At 33.3% G+C, this 19,807-nt stretch overlaps 2 protein-coding genes across 2 annotated transcripts; one reads left to right on the forward strand and one right to left on the reverse strand.

Moving 5' to 3' along the window:
• Window positions 1-862: 862 nt before the first annotated feature.
• On the forward strand, window positions 863-6,568 carry LOC133198905 (uncharacterized; the record flags this gene model as incomplete). The annotated part of the gene is made up of 2 exons (XM_061334830.1): window positions 863-1,295; window positions 4,754-6,568. Coding segments are annotated over 2 exons (2,241 nt in total), but the record flags the coding sequence as incomplete, so codon positions are not given.
• A 2,105-nt stretch (window positions 6,569-8,673) lies between these two features.
• Window positions 8,674-14,062, reverse strand: LOC133198906 (carboxypeptidase B-like). The gene is made up of 11 exons (XM_061334831.1): window positions 14,017-14,062; window positions 13,344-13,425; window positions 12,702-12,835; window positions 12,342-12,471; window positions 11,857-11,958; window positions 11,330-11,437; window positions 10,755-10,865; window positions 10,309-10,396; window positions 9,916-10,118; window positions 9,131-9,215; window positions 8,674-8,946 (listed from the first exon to the last, which is right to left on the reverse strand). Exons 3-11 carry the CDS (start codon window positions 12,773-12,775, stop codon window positions 8,753-8,755), a joined length of 1,095 nt encoding a protein of 364 aa, XP_061190815.1. The 5' UTR covers window positions 12,776-12,835; window positions 13,344-13,425; window positions 14,017-14,062; the 3' UTR covers window positions 8,674-8,752.
• Between the last annotated feature and the right edge of the window lie 5,745 nt (window positions 14,063-19,807).

Genomic DNA, 19,807 nt, shown 5'->3' on the forward strand with positions numbered 1-19,807 from the left:
GATACAGTGCCACCTATTGAGTACTTCCACAACAAAACAACCCCCATAACTGTTGTAGATAGCATTCCTTTGCCTGAAATTAACATCATCGGAAATTTCGACCAATTATACAGCCATTTTGAGTAGCAAGACAAATCATGGAAAAGTGCTTCGTGCATGGCTTGTGAATACAGTTTTGTTGTGGAAATAGTAAAAATAATAAAAGAATATGTTATGAACACGCGGTGAGTAACATTTTGAGATGGCACTTAAATATACAGAGAAATAAATCGATAAACTTTTATATACACTTTAGTGGACACTGTAGTCTAGTTCTCTGGTTCCATCCCAATCTTTTCAGACCAGTGAGCTACAGATCTTCAATTACCCTATACACAGAATTAAGGACACTATATAAGTGAAAAATGTATAGGTATTAAACATTTCATACGTGTATCTTATTCAATAAATAATGAACTTATTTTTGCATCGGATTCTTTTCGAATACAATATCATAAAATGGCAAAATTATTCTGTTTTAAGTCATCCTTAAAAAGATTATTTGTTAATTTTTTTTTAATAAAGACCTCCATTAAACAGGGAACACATTTTCTGCCTTTTTGGAAAAAGAGTATTTATCGTCAACCAAGAACCCTGATTTGCTTAAATCTGAACTAATTAAGTGTTTTGTGTTAACAGGCCAAGAATTGAGTGTATAAAAAAAATTACATAAATCTTATTTTTGGTCATTTTTTGAAATTTTTTTTTTCAGGAAGGGTCATTTCAATGAGGCGGGAGGCAATTCGAAACACACAATACTTTTATTTTGGCCTAATTGTGAACACACGATTTACACCTCCGTAATTTAAATCCTGCTTTATTTTTAGATAAAGAGCCCAAATTTTCTGATGTCTGCGGTGAAAACATTGCGCTTTCTGACAACCGGAAGATAGCTAGATGGCGCCACAGCTATTCTGCTGGACGGCTGTTTGCTTCGCGCCAAATGTTAAAAGACGAAAACCTTGAAGTCTTGGTTGACGGGAGTGGACACGTGGGGATAGGCATCATCAAAACTGACCCGGGGTCATTGAAGGATCTCCGAGAGGGCACATCATCTGCTTGTAAACCGAAACTGGTGACCGACATCCGGGTACATAAAAGAGAGGGCTTAGTGAAAGTCAAACAGCGGGAAGAAGAAAAGGCCACTAAACTGGACATTACGTATTCAGGTCAAAAGGTCGTGGTCAAGGTCAACAAAGACGAAAAATTCTGGCTAACGTTTGAGCTCAAATTTGGCTCTGCTGTTATTAAGTTTAGTAAGTTTCTTAAATGTTTTCTTTTGTCCTCTGATGCACAAAGCATGACGCTTTAAATTTTTCCATTTTGTGAAGGCAATATGAAAGTTAATTTTAATGGCAATAACTATATCTTCGTTTTTAAATCAGGGACACAAACAAATATAAATGTTCATTTTTTCCTTGGTATACAATGCATGATCAACTTTGTAAAATTAGATCAGTGTGGCAGTGAAAAAAAAGATTCATCAATAAGTCATTATATACATAGGAGACATAAAGCAGTTCACCAATTTTTCTCTCGCTGTGTTTAAAGATTGCTACAGCTCTATTCAATAAATGAGGAATTTAACTCCTTATATTCAAAACCATCGGTAGATTTCCTGTGTTAAGGTTTTCCATCCCTAATAGGACCTAATTCTCTATCCTTAAATATCAATCACGTATATAATACTCTGATATTATATCAAAGCATTTTACAGTAGAAAAGGATTTAGAAAGAGAAAGTTTGAAAAATGTAATTAACTAAGCAGTAATTAATTAACAGAAATTGCATTGAAGGAGACAAGCGATTTTTTGAAAATAAAAATTCAAATTAAAAGAATATCAATAAATAGTGTGGTGGAAAGATTCATTAAATCATTAGAAATAGAATGACAATTGAAACCAATACTGTGGTGGAAAGATTCATTAAATCATTAGAAATAGAATGACAATTGAAAACAATACTGTGGTGGAAAGATTCATTAAATCATTAGAAATAGAATGACAATTGAAAACAATACTGTGGTGGAAAGATTCATTAAATCATTAGAAATAGGATGACAATTGAAAACAATACTGTGGTGGAAAGATTCATTAAATCGTTAGAAATTGAATGACAATTGAAAACAATACTGTGGTGGAAAGATTCACTAAATCATTAGAAATAGAATGACAATTGAAAACAATACTGTGGTGGAAAGAATCACTAAATCATTAGAAATAGGATGACAATTGAAAACAATACTGTGGTGGAAAGATTCATTAAATCATTAGAAATAGAATGACAATTGAAAACAATACTGTGGTGGAAAGATTCACTAAATCGTTAGAAATAGAATGACAATTGAAAACAATACTGTGGTGGAAAGATTCATTAAATCGTTAGAAATAGAATGACAATTGAAAACAATACTGTGGTGGAAAGATTCATTAAATCGTTAGAAATAGAATGACAATTGAAAACAATACTGTGGTGGAAAGATTCATTAAATCATTAGAAATAGGATGACAATTGAAAACAATACTGTGGTGGAAAGATTCATTAAATCGTTAGAAATAGAATGACAATTGAAAACAATACTGTGGTGGAAAGATTCATTAAATCATTAGAAATAGAATGACAATTGAAAACAATACTGTGGTGGAAAGATTCACTAAATCATTAGAAATAGAATGACAATTGAAAACAATACTGTGGTGGAAAGATTCACTAAATCATTAGAAATAGGATGACAATTGAAAACAATACTGTGGTGGAAAGATTCATTAAATCGTTAGAAATAGAATGACAATTGAAAACAATACTGTGGTGGAAAGATTCATTAAATCATTAGAAATAGAATGACAATTGAAAACAATACTGTGGTGGAAAGATTCATTAAATCATTAGAAATTGAATGACAATTGAAAACAATCTTTTACCGTATAGGTTTTTTAAAATTGATTTTCATTACTTGAAAAAAAGAGGGAGATAACTCTTCAACAAAGGCCAAGGTAATAAATTAGGACATGTTCCATTCTTACATGCTAATAGTAATAAATGGGAATTATGTCTAAATATACTGAGTATTCCATCCGTACACATCTGTTATGTATTCAAATTCACTGAATCTGAGGTTATTAGGGATGGAATACCTTAATTTTTTTTTTTTTTTTTTTTTTTTTTTTTTTTTTTTTTGCGGTTAAATGAAATTTAACGAATGCGGATCTATTTTTTATGCCATATCGATATGTAAGATTGATTTCGAATAAGAATGAAATACGTAATTTGTTGTGTAACTTATTTTGTTTTGCTAATGACGTAAAGAAGGAGAAGGGAATGCATTTATTGCCAGCGGAATAAATATTACTCATAAATCTATTAACTGTAACCACGATTTTATTGAGCACACACGCCATTTGACAATTGTGGGAGTGTAGGAATTTAATTTTCAATGAATTTAGTGCAACCTGATACATCTAACATCTGATAGATCTAACATACGGACGTCGACCTTTTTTTTAGGGAGCAATTTTTAATCATACACGAAATAAAATATATCACGGACTTTTTACAGGTGGGACATTTTTAAGTCTCTTTGCAGGGAAGTTCTCGTGCACCCAGGGAGGGCTTTGATATCTTGAGGACAGATCACTTGCCTTCTGATTTATTGATATTTTGTAAATATCATAATCTTGTCACCACATGTAGGCACACATTCGGGTCTCTGTGACACAGATATCGTTACTGGTACATACGGGATCGATACCGGCGTCTAAATAAACAGATTTTGGGTTATCTTATTGACAAGTTCATTGTAGATGTTGACGACTGTCCTCTCACTCTAAGTAATGACAAGATTTTCAGACGTACATGTATGAATTCGTATTTCTTTAAATATTATCAAGGATAAATGTATACCTCAAACATCAGGTGTCACTATTTTAATACTTTCTATATGAAAGTTTATCACAGTGAAAGAATATTATTGAAAGTTGTTTTTTTTTTAACTTTGATTTGAAAAAATAAAAAAAAGTTTTCTTGTTAAAACCCAATCAAAACAAAATATTTAGATAATAACAAATTAATTCATTAATTACTAATTAATCACTAATTAAAACAGGAAATTGCAGATACTGAACAGCAGCAGTAAAACAAATGTATAAAAACATTCTACTGATAATATCAGATACAGTGTATAAAGCACGTTATATATCGCTTGTATCAAGCACCTTTATGATTAACCTTATACAATGCAGTTTCACCAAAAAAGAAGTAATTATATGTGAAATTTAGAAATTTATTTTAAAATTAAGAATGATCTCCCTCTTGCATAGCTCTGATCCTTCGACGCATTGGCTCCAGTCTTTGCCCCCCTCCTTTTAAGCTCTTTAAAGTTTTTTATAAATTAAATATTTTGGATTTCCAACGTTTCGGCATGACCATCTCTGAAGAGACATGATTTGTAGAAATGCGCCTCTGGTGCATCAAAATTGTACCATGTAAGATTTACATCTGTAAAATATCGATGTCCATTAATAAATTGATGTTTTGTTTCTTGTTGATGAATCAAAAATGTTTAAAAAACTGAAAAAATCTTTTTGCTGAGGAATCAACTTAAACTTTAATGCTACCGATTACTGCTACATTTTCTTGAGTGTGTTATCTCTCAGCTTAAACATACAACTTATTATTGTTTATTTTCTAATCCTAAAACTTTAATTGTTTCTTTCAGAAAGTCCTGACATATCATTCCACCAGAATGCAGGCAGAAATATAAGCTTTCTCGACAAAGAAAGAAGATCGGCGAAACTTGATGTGGAATATCCCGCAGTCACGTGCTGTCTGTGGAGGAAGTTACGTATGAACGAATACGTCACCTTCAGTGTACTTCCGCTTAAGGACGGCGAGAAGGACCCGTCTACATATTTTATGGTGCTTGGTGCGAGTCAATTAGAACCGGTCCAGCTTCGTTCACGGGATCCAGAAAGTTTCAAAGCGGACTCTCGCGCGCCGTTACCTTCCCGATGGAAAGTTATTAATAGATTCGATAAGGATGTCTGTTATGGCGAGGTCCGGGTGGGGATTGGGTCAAACGGCCGGATTCGTGCTTTTCACTCAAGTGGATTCGAAACGGAAATGGACTTTGATCCAGAAGAGAAGTCATCGCAATATCTTTTTGTTCTTAACTTGTTCAGAACCGAAGTCAGAATAAAAGAGTTCGTGGAGGAAGAGACACATTATGATTATGCCCTGAAATCCTTTCGGAAAGCTTCTAGAAAATATCAGTCTGATTCTGTATACATAGATATCATTGACGACAATACCCCCGTACATTATGATACGCAAGATGAACAGGACTTAAGGCGCGTAAAAAGCCGAAGCTTTCCGATGGCTAACCCAACACAAGGAGATGTAAAGGAGAGACAGTCTCTGGCATTCCGTCCTCGAGAACCCTCGGATAACTACTATGACGATGTGGCATTGGGGAATCCAGAGAGCACCGATCACTCCGAGGAAACATCACAGACTGAGGCAGTGTACTGTGACGTCATAGGAGAAGGAAGTACAGAAGATTGCGAGTCCAAACTAAGGCAGTTACCTGTGTATAAACATTCGGTAAAACCTGAACGTCACTATGATGAGATCATAATCGATAACGAATCAAGTCCAAAACTGGCTAAAAAGTCAAACAAATCACCTCAGATAATCCGTAAACCTGTCTCATTGCTTCTGGATAAAGTTCAGGGAATTAAAAATGTGTTTACCAAGAGAGCAGAACACCCGTATGATGAGGTGAGAGATGAGGAAATCAAGACTGATAGGGTTTCTAATAGCTTGGGGACCACACTTGTATCGGTTCCCTCCGATGACGTCACAATAGAAGAAAACACATACTGGGAGGTACAGGAAGTCCCCCGAAAAGAAAAAGAAAAGGTAGCACCACAGGTTACAAAGACTGGGAACAATGGAACACTTGTCTCTCAGTCAAAAGATGGATCAAAAGAAACACAAGTCATAAAGAGTACGGAAATTAAAGAAAATAAAGCAGGCGTCAATGAATTACGAGAGAGACTAGAGTTTCAGCAGAAAAAAATGGTAAAAAGTGAGAGTGAAAGTTGCATTTCAAAAGCAACCTTGCATGAGACAAGTGACAGTGACAATGAGACACAGAATAATGTTAACGTCAAATTACTGATTCAAAAGTTTGGTGGAAACGAAAACGAGACTGGAAAAGTAAAAAGTTGTGCTCTGCGTGAGAAAAATCCTAGGACACCAATTTTTCATACAAGTCCCTCAGCACCGGCACTCTCTAAACGATCGAATTCTGACGATAATCTCGCATTGTCTCGCTCCGTCTCACATAATCCCGAACAACCGAGGAATGAAAGTGAGGCTGTGATGAAGAGTACACAAATAAGTTCCTCAGACTTAGCTGATAAGATGGAGAAAACGTGTGTGCTTAACGAGACATTTGACTCTATAAATCTTTTGCTGAACTTGGGGAAGGGAAAACATAAAGGAAAGGACAAGAAAAAATAAACAAAGGGAAGGGAAAATAGTGAGAGAAGAGGGGAAATAAAGAAATAAACTTAGGGTGGGGAAAAAGGGGAAATAAAGGAAAGAACAACAGAAGATAAACTTAGGGGAAGTGGGGGGGGGGGGGGGAGGGAATAAAGGAAAGAACAAGAAAAAAATAAACTAAAGGAAGGAAAAGGAAAAGACAAGAAAATTACTGGTTTGACGTCTTTTTAAAAGGATACTTACTGTTCAAGATTAATTGTCTCAGATACCTCAGTATATGTGCCATTGTGATTAGCTGTCGCGGGTCTCTCTTGATGGAAACACATTATATTTTCATTTTCTTTATTGATACATATATTTTGTACATGCATCCTGAGCTTTGTGATATCAGAGAGAGAGAGAGAGAGAGATTCAAATTTATTATTTATATGTGATTTGTTTTTGATATACATGTATTATTAAATATTTACATATTACCAGTATCTATTATAAACGTGTTAGTGTTATTAAAAGATGCTCGAGTTTCTGATTGACCATATCTATGTAGCGTTTGGAGTTAGGTCTTCCAACAATCTGTCGGAATTGCCATGGGTACCATTTGCACCTCGTTATAAGCAGACCTACTTTCATATTCATATGAAGCAGAATTTATTCATAAACTTTCACATGAGAAGAAGAAGACACTAGCTGTGGCATTAAATTCGACATTTAGATATATCGATGACGTATTATCAATTAACAACAGTTATTTCCATTCATATGTCGACTCGATATATCCCAGTGAACTTTAAATAAAAGATATCACAGAGTCTGACACATCTGTTTCATATTTGGATATTTTACTAGAAAAAAAAACACTTTAATGGTAGCCTAACAACAAAACTTCATGATAAACGTGAAGACTTCAACTTTTCTATCGTAGACTTTCCTTACTTAAGTAACAATATACCCTTATTATCTGCATATGGGATTTATATCTCCCAGTTCATTCGATACGCAAGAGCATGCTCCACGTACAAAGAATTTCTAAAACGAGGCAAGCTACTGACAAACAAATTGATGAAACAAGGATATCAGGATATCAACACTCTTGTTTGATGTAATCATTACGCAAGTTCTGGAGTCGATACATTGACCTTGTCAGCAAATACAATCTATCATCAATCTAATGATGACTGACGTTTTTCATACTAATTGTTAGGCCATTATTTACACATGGAATTATCTGCAGATTTTTCCCTTTTTGTTTCCGGCGGGTGTGACTGGTCGTCAGGGGATGTTTACTCCTCAATATCACCTGGCCCCACCTCCGATGTTTTTATTTGTATTTTTCCTATGGAATTTGAGCTTGATAACTGTTCGTTATCTCCATATTTGATAGTCATTCTCCACGTAAGTACAAAAGAATTGGTTTGGTGACCTGTTAGGCGTAGCCTGTTAACCCATAGTTTTTTTTTAAAACTTTCTAACGAAACACTTTAAAACCTGTCTCTACATAAATTACCTTATCACGGCTATATAAGCTTATACAAAACAACCTTATAAAATCTATATAAGCTTTTACATACATCCCGATTATCCAATGATTTCAGCTATTATATACTCACTGAGTAACATGGCTTCGACCTGTTGAACTACAATGTATTTACACAATGAATTACTGTAAACATGGATATGTACATGACATTGTGTTGTTAATTACGTGAATAAGTAGGAATTATTTACACGATACCAATATGATACAAAGGTATCAACGCAAACCATCTTAAATATCTCGCATTTAGTGTAAATTACCCCTATGCGTGAATTTAAATGTTTACAGTTCATAAATTCGTATTTCCTGTGAAACTCTCCCTAAACTCAGGAAAAAAATTTGCTTTCGCTAAAATTAAGTTCATTACAGTTCCTCTTAGTTTTCCAAATTCAACAGTAATCATTACCAGTTCTAATGACAGTCCTTATGTGTAAAACTTTACAGTCATTATCTGTAAAAGCAACACTTCACGATATTGCCAAGATTCTGTCATATAAATTCTCCATCACAGATAAGAATTACCTGTTACGACAAATCTCTATTATTTTTTTTAATTCAAATTCATTTTCTAATTACTACATTTAACTGTCCTCATGTTTATATGTAGCGATGTAGTTCATTGTCAGAATCCGTATTCATAAAACCTAAATATCGGCTCCTCTAAGAACGCCCTTTTTAGTACTGTATCTCCGTCGCTATGGTAACCAATGATGCCCAGACTTCCTCAGCGTTTGGTATAATTTCTGACTCGGCCAGGATAAATCCGGATTGTCCAAAACTAGCCTCCGCCGGTCTCATTTCGTAAGTGTACGCGTATTTGATTCCCGCCACCGACTTCGCCCAATCATAGGATCCACCAGAGGCGGCATCTTTGAAACAAAAAAGAAATTTCCATAAATAAGGATTACTGACAAGATATTTTTGTGTCTCTCAAATTGATTGCAAAAAGCTCAATACCCATACTGAAGTCATGCTCTTCAATGTTTTACAAACGACATAATATGTTTGAAACTACTTTGTTTATTAACATAGGAAGTAAAACTGTATTCCTACACAGGAGATCAGGTGGAGTTCCGGCGGTGTACACCTCTCCGTGGATTGTCTTCAATGACGCCATGCCAGCTTCCGCTACCCGCATCTACAAGAATAAAGTTTGTTGGTAACGTTTCGAATAGTATATATTATAATTGAAACAACCGAATTACATCTGTATAATGTGTGAGATACATATGTTCTTTAGATTATCTGGATATCATTTCTAAATTATGAAAGCCACGTTTCAAGGTTTAAGAGTGATGATGTAATGATGGATTCCGTAGTGTGAGAATTGTTTCTGTAATATGCTGAGTTTTTATGATATTTATTGCTGTAATATGTGCTAGGTTGATAATCTTACCATCTCTGAATTATCAAAGAGTTTGAAGTAGATGTGACTATGACTCATATTACATGTATATGCTAGCTTTTATGTATCTCACAATTTCTGTAATATCTTTGATGTATCTTACCATCTTATCATCTCTGAATTGTCCGAGGGTATGATACTGATGTATCTACGTGTCTACGATTTCTGTTATGTATATGATAACTGTTTATGTTACTAACAATTTCTGTAATACTTATTAGTAAAATAATGTTTCTAACCATCTCTTAATTATCCATGGATTTGATGTTGGTGTGTCTAGGATTCCTGTTACATGTATATGCTAGCTGTTCATGTTACTTACAGTTTCTGTAACGTGTGTTTTCTACCATCTCTGAATTATCTGAGGGCTTGGTGTTGGTGTGTCTCTGATTCCTAATACATGTATATGCTAGCTGTTCATAATGTCTCTTACCATCTCTGAATTATCTGACGGCTTGCTGTAGGTGTAGCCGTACGGTGTCAGTAAGAGCTGGGAGTAAGCATGGAACGATAGAAACAGCTTGATCCGGGCTCTCTCTGACAATATAGCGTCACGGATGTTGCTAGTTTCTGACTCGGAGAAGGCTCTGCTTCCGGGATAAATGTCGCTACAGGGATTGGTGCTTGTACCTGCACCTGTAAGGTAATTTTAAAAAAAGAGAAAAATATTCTGCTAAGCCGTAAATAATTTAAATTTTACACTACAAACCGTTAACTTGTGTTACAAGGTACTCTGTGTAATTTCTTTGCATAATGTATCTGTTAAAAAAGTTTTTATTGATTTCAGCGTCAGTTTATGCTAGTTTAGGGATTATAAAAAAAACACCTCCAAAGGAGATGTCAAAGTTTCTGTTTGGGTCCACTCCAACACATCGACCTGACTGGCGACTCCGAGTTTTCCTCCAAAGTCGATCCTAGAAAATACATTTAGTAAGAAAATGTCATGAAATCCAGTGCACATAATCAGTGTTTTCAAAAAACGAGTCCCATTTCCATTGCCATTGTAACTAATATAACATTTACTTTTATGCTCAAGTAATCGAAAATACGGGGGCATGTTGTTTTTGTTGGTCCGTCTGTTTCTTTGCAAAAATTTCAACCTTGCCTATATCTTTTGATTGGTTGTAGCTAGGGCATTCGTATTTCACATATGATTCCCTTCTTAGAATACTAATATATTTTACCTTTTGACCTTGACCTTGGAGTTTGATAATCTTTTTCAAAATTTTAACAAACTTTAACCTTGACCATAACTTTTGAGTAAATACACACCGTATTGTGGCTGTACTCATATCCATCTGGGTTGGCCGAGGGAATGATGTGCCAATCAAACTCATCCATCAACCGTGTCACCTCAGAATCCGACCCATATTCTGTCAAAAACTGTATATAAGAGAAAGGATAAATCAATTAACCGTGTCACCCCAGAATCTAGCCCGAATTCTTTCAAAAAGTGTGTAATAGAGGGCGGAATATCATTAACCGTGTCACATCAGAATCAGGTCTAAATTCTGTCAAAAACTGTGTAAAAGAGGGCAGAATATCATGAACCGCGTTACATCAGAATCCGACCTATCTATCAAAAAATGTGTAATAGGGGACGGAAAATCATTAACTGTGTCACATCAGAATACGACCTGCAGTTTGTCAAAAATGTGTATAAGAGGAAGGAGAAAATCCTTAACCGTGTCGATAGATAGATAGATATTTATTTTTCAATACATACCCGCTTTTTTTAATATATGTTAAATATAGATTGTGTCTCATAGTTTTTTTTAATCTCAGTTGATATTGCATATTTGGTGAGGTTCTTTTAATATAAATTTTCGTTGTCTAATATAGTATGCCTTGTTTATTGTGTAGATGGCAGTTGCAGGTGCGATCCATTCCCTGCCATGAATTCCGGCCTCGATCCAAATCACCGGCTTAGTCCGCGCTTCATTGTTTTTACCAAGCTAAAAAAAAAATGAATTTTCTTTGAACAGGATAAAAATCAGTGTATTGACAATCCATTATTTAATAACATAAAAATATAAAGTGAAATTTTGAAATTAGAATTAAATTTTTTTTTGGAAATGTACTGTAAAAATGGTATTTTTGGCAAGGATTCAATTTTAGTATTATTAGCATGGGTTTTGAGATCGATAAAATTGAACATTGCTAACAATTTATTCTGCACCGATAGTTATTACTTTTATTTCTGGACTTAACTAACTGCTAAAATTACTTTGCGCAAAAACAATATTTTGAGATAAGTCGCTCAATTTATGTCTCACTTAAATTTCCACTTATAAAAATACGGCACCCAAAGAAGCAATTTATTCAAATGTTTAGAAAAAAAAAATATAAGGTTTTTACAAGATGTAATAAATACCTTTATAATTTTCATGTCTCGACCTTCGTACGACGTTCCCAAGGACTCCACTTTAGCGAGTGTGGGGTATTGTAACGCCACGCTCGTAAGCCAACTGTCGATCTGAGCAAATAATTAAATTCAATAAATATCAACCTCTAAACAATAGAAAAAATACTAGTATTCCTTTCTGTAAATTCAGGTAATTCTTAATCATTATTTCGATACTTCTGGAATATAATATAATTTAACATGCATTTCAAGAAATACTTTTGGAATGCAGCACATTTAATAAACATTGCAAGGAAGTTTTAATTGCCAGTGTAGTTCAATGTATTTATTTCCCGATCATGACAAGGAGCACATGGCGGGTGTGACCGGTCGACATGAATGCCGTACTCAGTGACAAATAAATAAAATCAGCAGAAGATGTTTACAACGTTATGGATTCAGACATATTGACGTAAATGAAGCACTGAGTCTATCATAAGATTTAAATGTTTCACCTCGGAATGTCTTGCGAATTTTCCCACGATATCTTGGTTTTTGGGATTATTCAAGGGAGTGATAATGGCGCCTGTTGAGTCGATGACGTAATCAGGACTCTGCATGGAGGATTGTTCCTGGTCAATTACACTTAAAAAACAATTAAAATTCGTCATTGGTTTAAGAACATACGAAAATCAACGTTTAAAGCAATGACACATTGAATGCACCATTGGACAAGCCAAAATGTATTCAACCAAACTCAACCAAGTACAGAAAATAAAATTTGTGAGACAAAATCTTTACTTTAATTTCTTTCTGAAGTGAAATTAATCAAAATGATTGCGGTAACGAGGCATCTAAAATTCTGTGAACTATACCTTTGTAAATCATGGACTAAAATGATTGGTTGTAGGCCAACACGTGACAGTCGCTTTATGAGGTAATTGTACATTTTTATTGGCACGTGAATTTCTACATCAGTGTTTAAATGCGGTCTCTTCCAGAAGTCGATCTAAAATAATGAAATCTGGTGATTTGTAAACTTTGAATTAAAAACATTAAGAATACATGTCATGAATACCATTTTTAAATGTCATTAAAAATTATCTAAAGTTGGGGTGGTTGTTCTAAAAGAAAAATAAATGAAAAATGAAAGGGTAATGGTCAATTTTGGTAAGGTGGGTATGAAATTAGACATAGAAGTGGACATAAGAATATAAAAGAAGTATTCCTATTGTCAGAGTGTATAAGAAATTGTAACCGCAGAGATCAAAATTGGCATAAATTGAAAAGGCTTTTTTCCAGTTGTAAGAATAAGGAGGAATAGTAGGAATACCTTTAGAGGAAAAGTAGGAATACCTTAAGAGGAATAGCAGGAATACCTTCAGAGGAATAGTAGTAATACCTTAAGAGGAATAGTAGGGATACCTAAAGAGGAATAGAAGTAATACCTTAAGAGGAATAGTAGGAATACCTTAAGAGGAATAGTAAGAATACCTTAGGAAGAAAAGAAGGAATACCTTGAGAGTCGGGTTGTCTTGTAGTCTTTCCAGAGCTCGGACATGGTCATTCGTAGTGGGGTGGATACGAATCAACTTATCCCTGAAATCCAGAAATTAAAATTTAACAAGTCAGTTATAATCTAACAACTCAATCATCTAACCCTTACCTATCTCTTACGAGTAGAGAATAATAAAAGGTAAAAAGAGTATAGAATACATGTATGGAGAGTGGATAATGGTTCTGTTACTTTTGGAATGCAGAATAATTTAACAACAATGACAGGAAATACTAGTACTGGATTCATTTCCAAAGATGACATACTGTTAAATATTTCATATACAAATATTTGATATTTATGCGTAATTGTGTATCAAATTAAAAATAAATTTGCTTATTTTCTTTTCTGTTTAATTCTAGAAAATAATTTGTGTTTTGTGTATTTTTCGTGCTTTCAACATTTAAAACATGTACACCAAGTTACTTGTAATAGTTCATTACATTGGGAAAAAAATGTCAATTAATTTAAGATTTGACAGTTTGTCAACTTTACGTTGGGTTACAAGTGACTTAATGTACAGTTTTTAAATATCCAAATTTATTATTTTGTGTATCGTAAAAAACAAAAGATAACATAACAAAAATGTTTTACCTACAGACAGTAACACTTTTGGATACTGCCTATTTACTTACAGATGGTAACTCTTTCTGGGATTCTGGACTGGGACAGATCCTACGGATGCTACTAACAAGATAACAAACGTCCAGAATTTTACTTCCATTTTGTGCAGTGATGGATAAAAGCTTCGTACGTCTGGTTTTATTCTTGTCTTAATGTTGCGAGATTATCAGAAGTTCTCATATAATGATAGAATGGCATTTTTTATTAAATATAGCTAGGAAACGTACATAATTATGTAGTATTGGGTATTTGGCACTTGTAAAATTTCATTTAGTGTTCAGAGTAAATATTGCATCTGATAAGTACAAAGGATCAAATATTTAATGAGATACCGGAACAAGTATATTGCATTGTATTTATTATAAACTAGTTATTTACATCAACTGTAATTTACATTTGATATAAAAATTTCTAAAAAACAAGATTTCAGAAAATCATGGATGTACAAATATCATTTGAAAAGTTTTTTAACACGTACAAAAATAAAACAAAGCATTGAATTGTTGTACATTGTGTGCTGATTGTAAACCTCCGCCAAATGGTGGCCAAAAAGTTATAAAAATAATCAAATTACTTTAATAGTAATGACATATTATAACATGGAAATCAAGAGGATGTAAATAAAAAAGAACAAATGTAAAATCTGGTAAACTCAATCAAATAAAGGAAGCGAACATCTTTGTCTTATTTTTTCAATTAATCTTACTGAGAAGAGAGTTGCCTGTCTTGTCAAAAACTCCTGTAACTTTTCTTTCCTTTTCAATGAAGGTAACGAACTGTAATTATGCTCAAAACTCCATTTACACAATTACAATTTGTAAGCAAAGCAAACGGGGACCTCTGAAAACAGAGGTGGGATCAGGTTTCATGGAGGAGTAAGCATCCCCTGTAGACCGGTCACACCTGACGTTGCACCTTGTCAGGATGCAACTAATTCTCTATAAAATAGCGAAGAAAAAAACCTTATCACTGTCTATGAGTGATGAAACATAGAGAGTAAATGGGACTTTAAGGTATGTCAATCGTCATCTTATGTCAAAAGTATTGATCATTTCGTTTTCGTAGCAAATTTGAAATAAACAATGAAAATGATAGTGATACAATATTAATAATACAATATAAAATTTGCTTACAATGTCGATAAGAAATAAAATTTATGGGGAACTATTTCTTATGGTGGAATGAATCAAAATCAATACAATAGTCCAATTCGACATTTAGATATATCGACGACGTATTATTAACAATAGTTATTTCCATTCATATGTCGACTCGATAAATCCCAGTTGATTTACATCACTGGACCCAACTTTTTATTTCATATTTTGAAATTCCAATATAATTTCTAATGGTCAGCAACCAGCTCATAAAAGGCTTGATATACGAAAATATTTTATTGCCGTTTTGATTCCTGAAATATGATATTTTATCAATGAAAAAAGTTCTCATGTTTTATAAGCATTAATTTGCAGTATTTTTTTAATAATAAATATTATACTATTTAAACTATTTTGCACAGAATACTATTATACTTATCTTGCCATGATAACATCTGGTAAAAATGATGAAGGTTTAAATGATTAACCTTAAAGTTACAATTCAAGTGCAGAAAGGTCAAATTAATTGTACCGCTGCTCAGTAAGATGCACACTGACCTCAACTTTCTTTGCGATTTTGATTGATGCTGTATGAGTAGATTGCTATACTTCTCAAAAATATCATTAATATACCCATGTCAAGATTGACATACCTAAACTTAAGGGTTAAAATAATATCATCATTTTTCAGAATTCAATATATCCGGAGGTATATTTTGCAGATTTAAACAACACTGAGCGATCTTTGCCTGGAGATAAACATTGTTCTATATGAATACTATAAATAGTTTTGCCGTTAGTTTGGTATCATCAATGTCTAATTTTGAAATGAAATTTTGTATCTTTTGGGGGGATCAGGACATTATTTATTTAATCGTCTTTTAATTATCCTTCACGTGTCCATACATACTGTCAGTTAGTTGTGTAACATTATGGAGTGTTGTCGGAATGCCATACGTGTCATGTCCTGTCCTTTTTGGATCGTCATATAAATCTATATCACAATTATCAAGTTTTATTGCCGTTTTTATCCTACTGTCATACAAATTGTCTGTCATCGTCTTATCATGTAATAATGACTGGTCCCTGATTGTGACGTCATAGATTCCACTCCTCTGTTCCTTTGCATGGTCATAGAGATCATGGTCATTATCAGTTGTCTGTCTCTGTTGTCTCAAAACATCATATTCTTCCGGTTCTTCTTTCTCATTTGTTAAAACAGCTTTCATTGCAACATCGTCTTTTGGTTCTTCTGAGGTTATCGTTTCTTTATTCTTTGTTTTCTTCAATCTTCAGTACAAATGAAAAACATTTTTAATATAAATTTGAGAAAACTGCTAAACTTGCCTGTAAAGCCATCAAGCAGCCTCGGGACTTATAATTTGTTGACAATTAGATGTACATGTCCAGTTATGAAAATAAGTATCTTCAAATGAAACCTTTAAATCATTTTTCAATTTTTTTTATTTCATAACATTTCAGTAGATTTTTTTTAAATAATGTTATTTTACCTTATAGTGACGCAGATAATCACTGTTAAAAGAATGACCAGACCCAAAAACGAAGAAGGTATGATAATAATCAACACATCAAAGGAATATGAAACTAGAAAAAAACACAACGTTATGTTCAATACAAGCTATGTTAAGCTATTATTTACACACTGAGTAGTCTACGGATTTTTCCGTTTGTCGTTTGACAAGGTGACCACGACGGGTGTGACCGGTCGAAACATGATGCTTAATCCTCCATGGCACCTGATCCCATCTCTGATGTTTTAAGAGGTCCGTGTTTCCTCTGATCCCGATTTATATTGTTTCAATGGACTTTTAGTGCTTAATTACTGTTCGTTATCTCCATATTACATTAGACGCAAATGAGTAAACTGGTTAGATTGAATGTAGAACCAAAATAGCAAGTTTTGAAAGTATACACTATTTCTCTATAAATGCATAATCATATTTATCATCTAATCATTTGTCTTTAAGATTTCAAAATTTCATCATAGACAAAATAGGTTACACTATCAAAAGACAAACCCTGCATAAGATCAGCTTAAAAATTATTTGTTGTTTTTGATTCGTCTGAGTCGTTTCTTTGAACTGTGAATAAAATGAAGAAATCTAAGTCTTTATATCTCTATGCATTTCAATTGCAGCAACAATATAGAATATTTTCATATGAAGGTAGTTTACCAGCTGGTTCAATTAATAATTCGCAAATAAACGGAAACTTTTCCTTTCTTTCAGTCGTATATTCAAGAACAATGCTGTCATTTCCCTTCTTGCTGAGAACACCAAGTGCCTTTTCTGTTAAAATAAATAAATGAAGTCTATCATTACAGCAACTAAATATCCATTGCAGGAAAATACACAAGTAAACGAAAATAAGGTAAGTTATTTAATCAATAAAAATTTAGTTTTCAAACAATCAATGATGAATATTTCATCTAAAATGTTTCATTAGAGACTTTGAAACTGCTATTGAAACGGCTTTTGTGCTATCAAAAAAACACACACATACACAGAGTATTAGGGATGTCAACGAATAGTCGACTATTCGACTATCAGTCGAATGGACCGACGATCGAATAATGAAACGACATTCGAATATTATTTCAACTAAATAAATGAGTGATAGATGAGATGGAATTCTCATCAAAAAAATAAGAAACAGTTTTTTCTCAAAGACAGTCGATAATTTTCCTCAACAAAAACGGTAGATTTTCCATGTACGTATAGAAAGTACAGCAATTATAAGTGCTTCACTACTGAGAGAATTAATTGTCAGTAACTGTCTTTGTTGTGTTTGTAATAAATTACCAACCAATATAATGGGCTTTGTTTGTAAAATTATTAATTGGACTTGATCTTATACCATGTACCAATTATCTTTTGTTATTTAAAGTTTGCTCAAATGCAAGGAATAAACCTGTTTTGATACATCGATAATTATTAAAACAATGCGTTTACATTTCAAACTGTTTGAAGACATTTTGTTAGCTCCCCCCCCCCCCTTCCATTTTATTTAATAATAAGCTTTAAAAAATATCGGCTGGCAATTTTTTAATGCTCACTAAATAAAAAATGACTGCATGTACAGGCCGATTTATGAATTCTATTTACGGGAAAATAATAAATTTTGGAGAATTAGGTTTCTAAATTTATTTCAAAGAATCATGCTATCCACGCGTTACGTTGCATTAATTTCGATGTTACTTTTTAAATAGATTTAAGTAAAAAGGTTTCTGAGTATTAACCAATGAAGTATGAAATAAAATTTTATTTTCAGAAAATGTTCCGAATATTCGACTATCGTTCGAATAATGCAATCGAATGATCGACTAAGGAAAATAAGTATTTTGACATCCCTACAGAGTATGTAATTTTTAATTCAGGAATGATGAACATCAAGAAGCGTGTCAGGACTTCTCAAACCAAAACTTCAAAGGGATTCTTAAAGCTTTCTCCAGCTATTTTTGGAAGCTATTTTGTGAAGGAGGGGACGGATAAAATAGACATAGATTTTTGGATGTAAAAGTGGAAAATGACGAACAGTGACCAATCTCATGAGAAGAATACAAATCACGAACAGGAAAAAGGTCAGATCTACGAAAAATTATGGTCAACGTAATTGTAATAATATACACGTAATTTTATCCAAGTGGGACATTTTTCCGCTTAATCTGTGAGCACGCATATATATGTCCGCAAAATATCATCATAACGGACTAAAATGCTCAACTACACATGTACAATCAAAAGCATGGCATTTTTATTTCTAGTGAAATATTAAGGAAGCTAATACTAAACACTAACAAAAAGTACTTTTTGGACTTGAAGAAACATATATCATATACAGGTGTGTATATTGGGACTATTTAGTTCATTTTCAACATAGGGTACCTGCCTTATTTCCGCAGGAAAAATGTTCAAAGACAATGGACTATTCGTGAGCAGAAATCACTGTTGTTTACTTACATTGGGAATATTAATGGAAATGATGAGTTCAATTATTAATTTTTGGTTTAATATAATGCTAAGAATATTTTATTACAAATTGTGTAATTAACTGTAAACAACCATTTTTTCTTATCTTTCTTCTAAGGGCAGTTCACTCTAACTTCATAAAACTACCCTTCAAGAAGAACTCTTTTGTGTGCAGTGTTTAGAGCTTCCTTAAGATAACAAATACTAATCAAGCTCATGAGGTTATTGGAGCAACACAAAGTGGGAACAGAGCAATAAGGGAACTTTAAAAACATCATAGGTACCATGGAGGAGTAAACATCCCTGTCGAGTCGAGGTTACAATCGCCATGTGCTCTTTGTAATAATCACGCAAACGGAAAAACCGGAGACAATCCATTGTGTGAATAATTGCTAAACAGTTTGCTTTTAAAACCTCAGTCAACATTTGACTTAGAGACAGAATGTATTTTCTAAATAAGACGACGATCAGTTTGCATTTATATGTAGCTTAAGTTGTAAAAAATCTATTTGATTGACGAATTAATGTACAAATTTTATGCAACTTAAATATTAATAAACATATCAAGCGAGTTTTTATCTTAAATGAATGGTACTTGCCAAAAAAAAGCAGGCCTCACCAGAATCATGACAATTAGGGATATTTTTTTGTAAAAGAATACAAAGAAAATGTACATTAATTAGGTAATGACTCTTTTACAAAGATTGATCGAAAGT

This window comes from Saccostrea echinata, unplaced genomic scaffold (genome assembly GCF_033153115.1).
Source record: "Saccostrea echinata isolate AGI-Se365-2 ecotype Australia unplaced genomic scaffold, CSIRO_AGI_Sech_v1 ptg000033l, whole genome shotgun sequence".
NCBI lineage: Eukaryota > Metazoa > Mollusca > Bivalvia > Ostreida > Ostreidae > Saccostrea > Saccostrea echinata.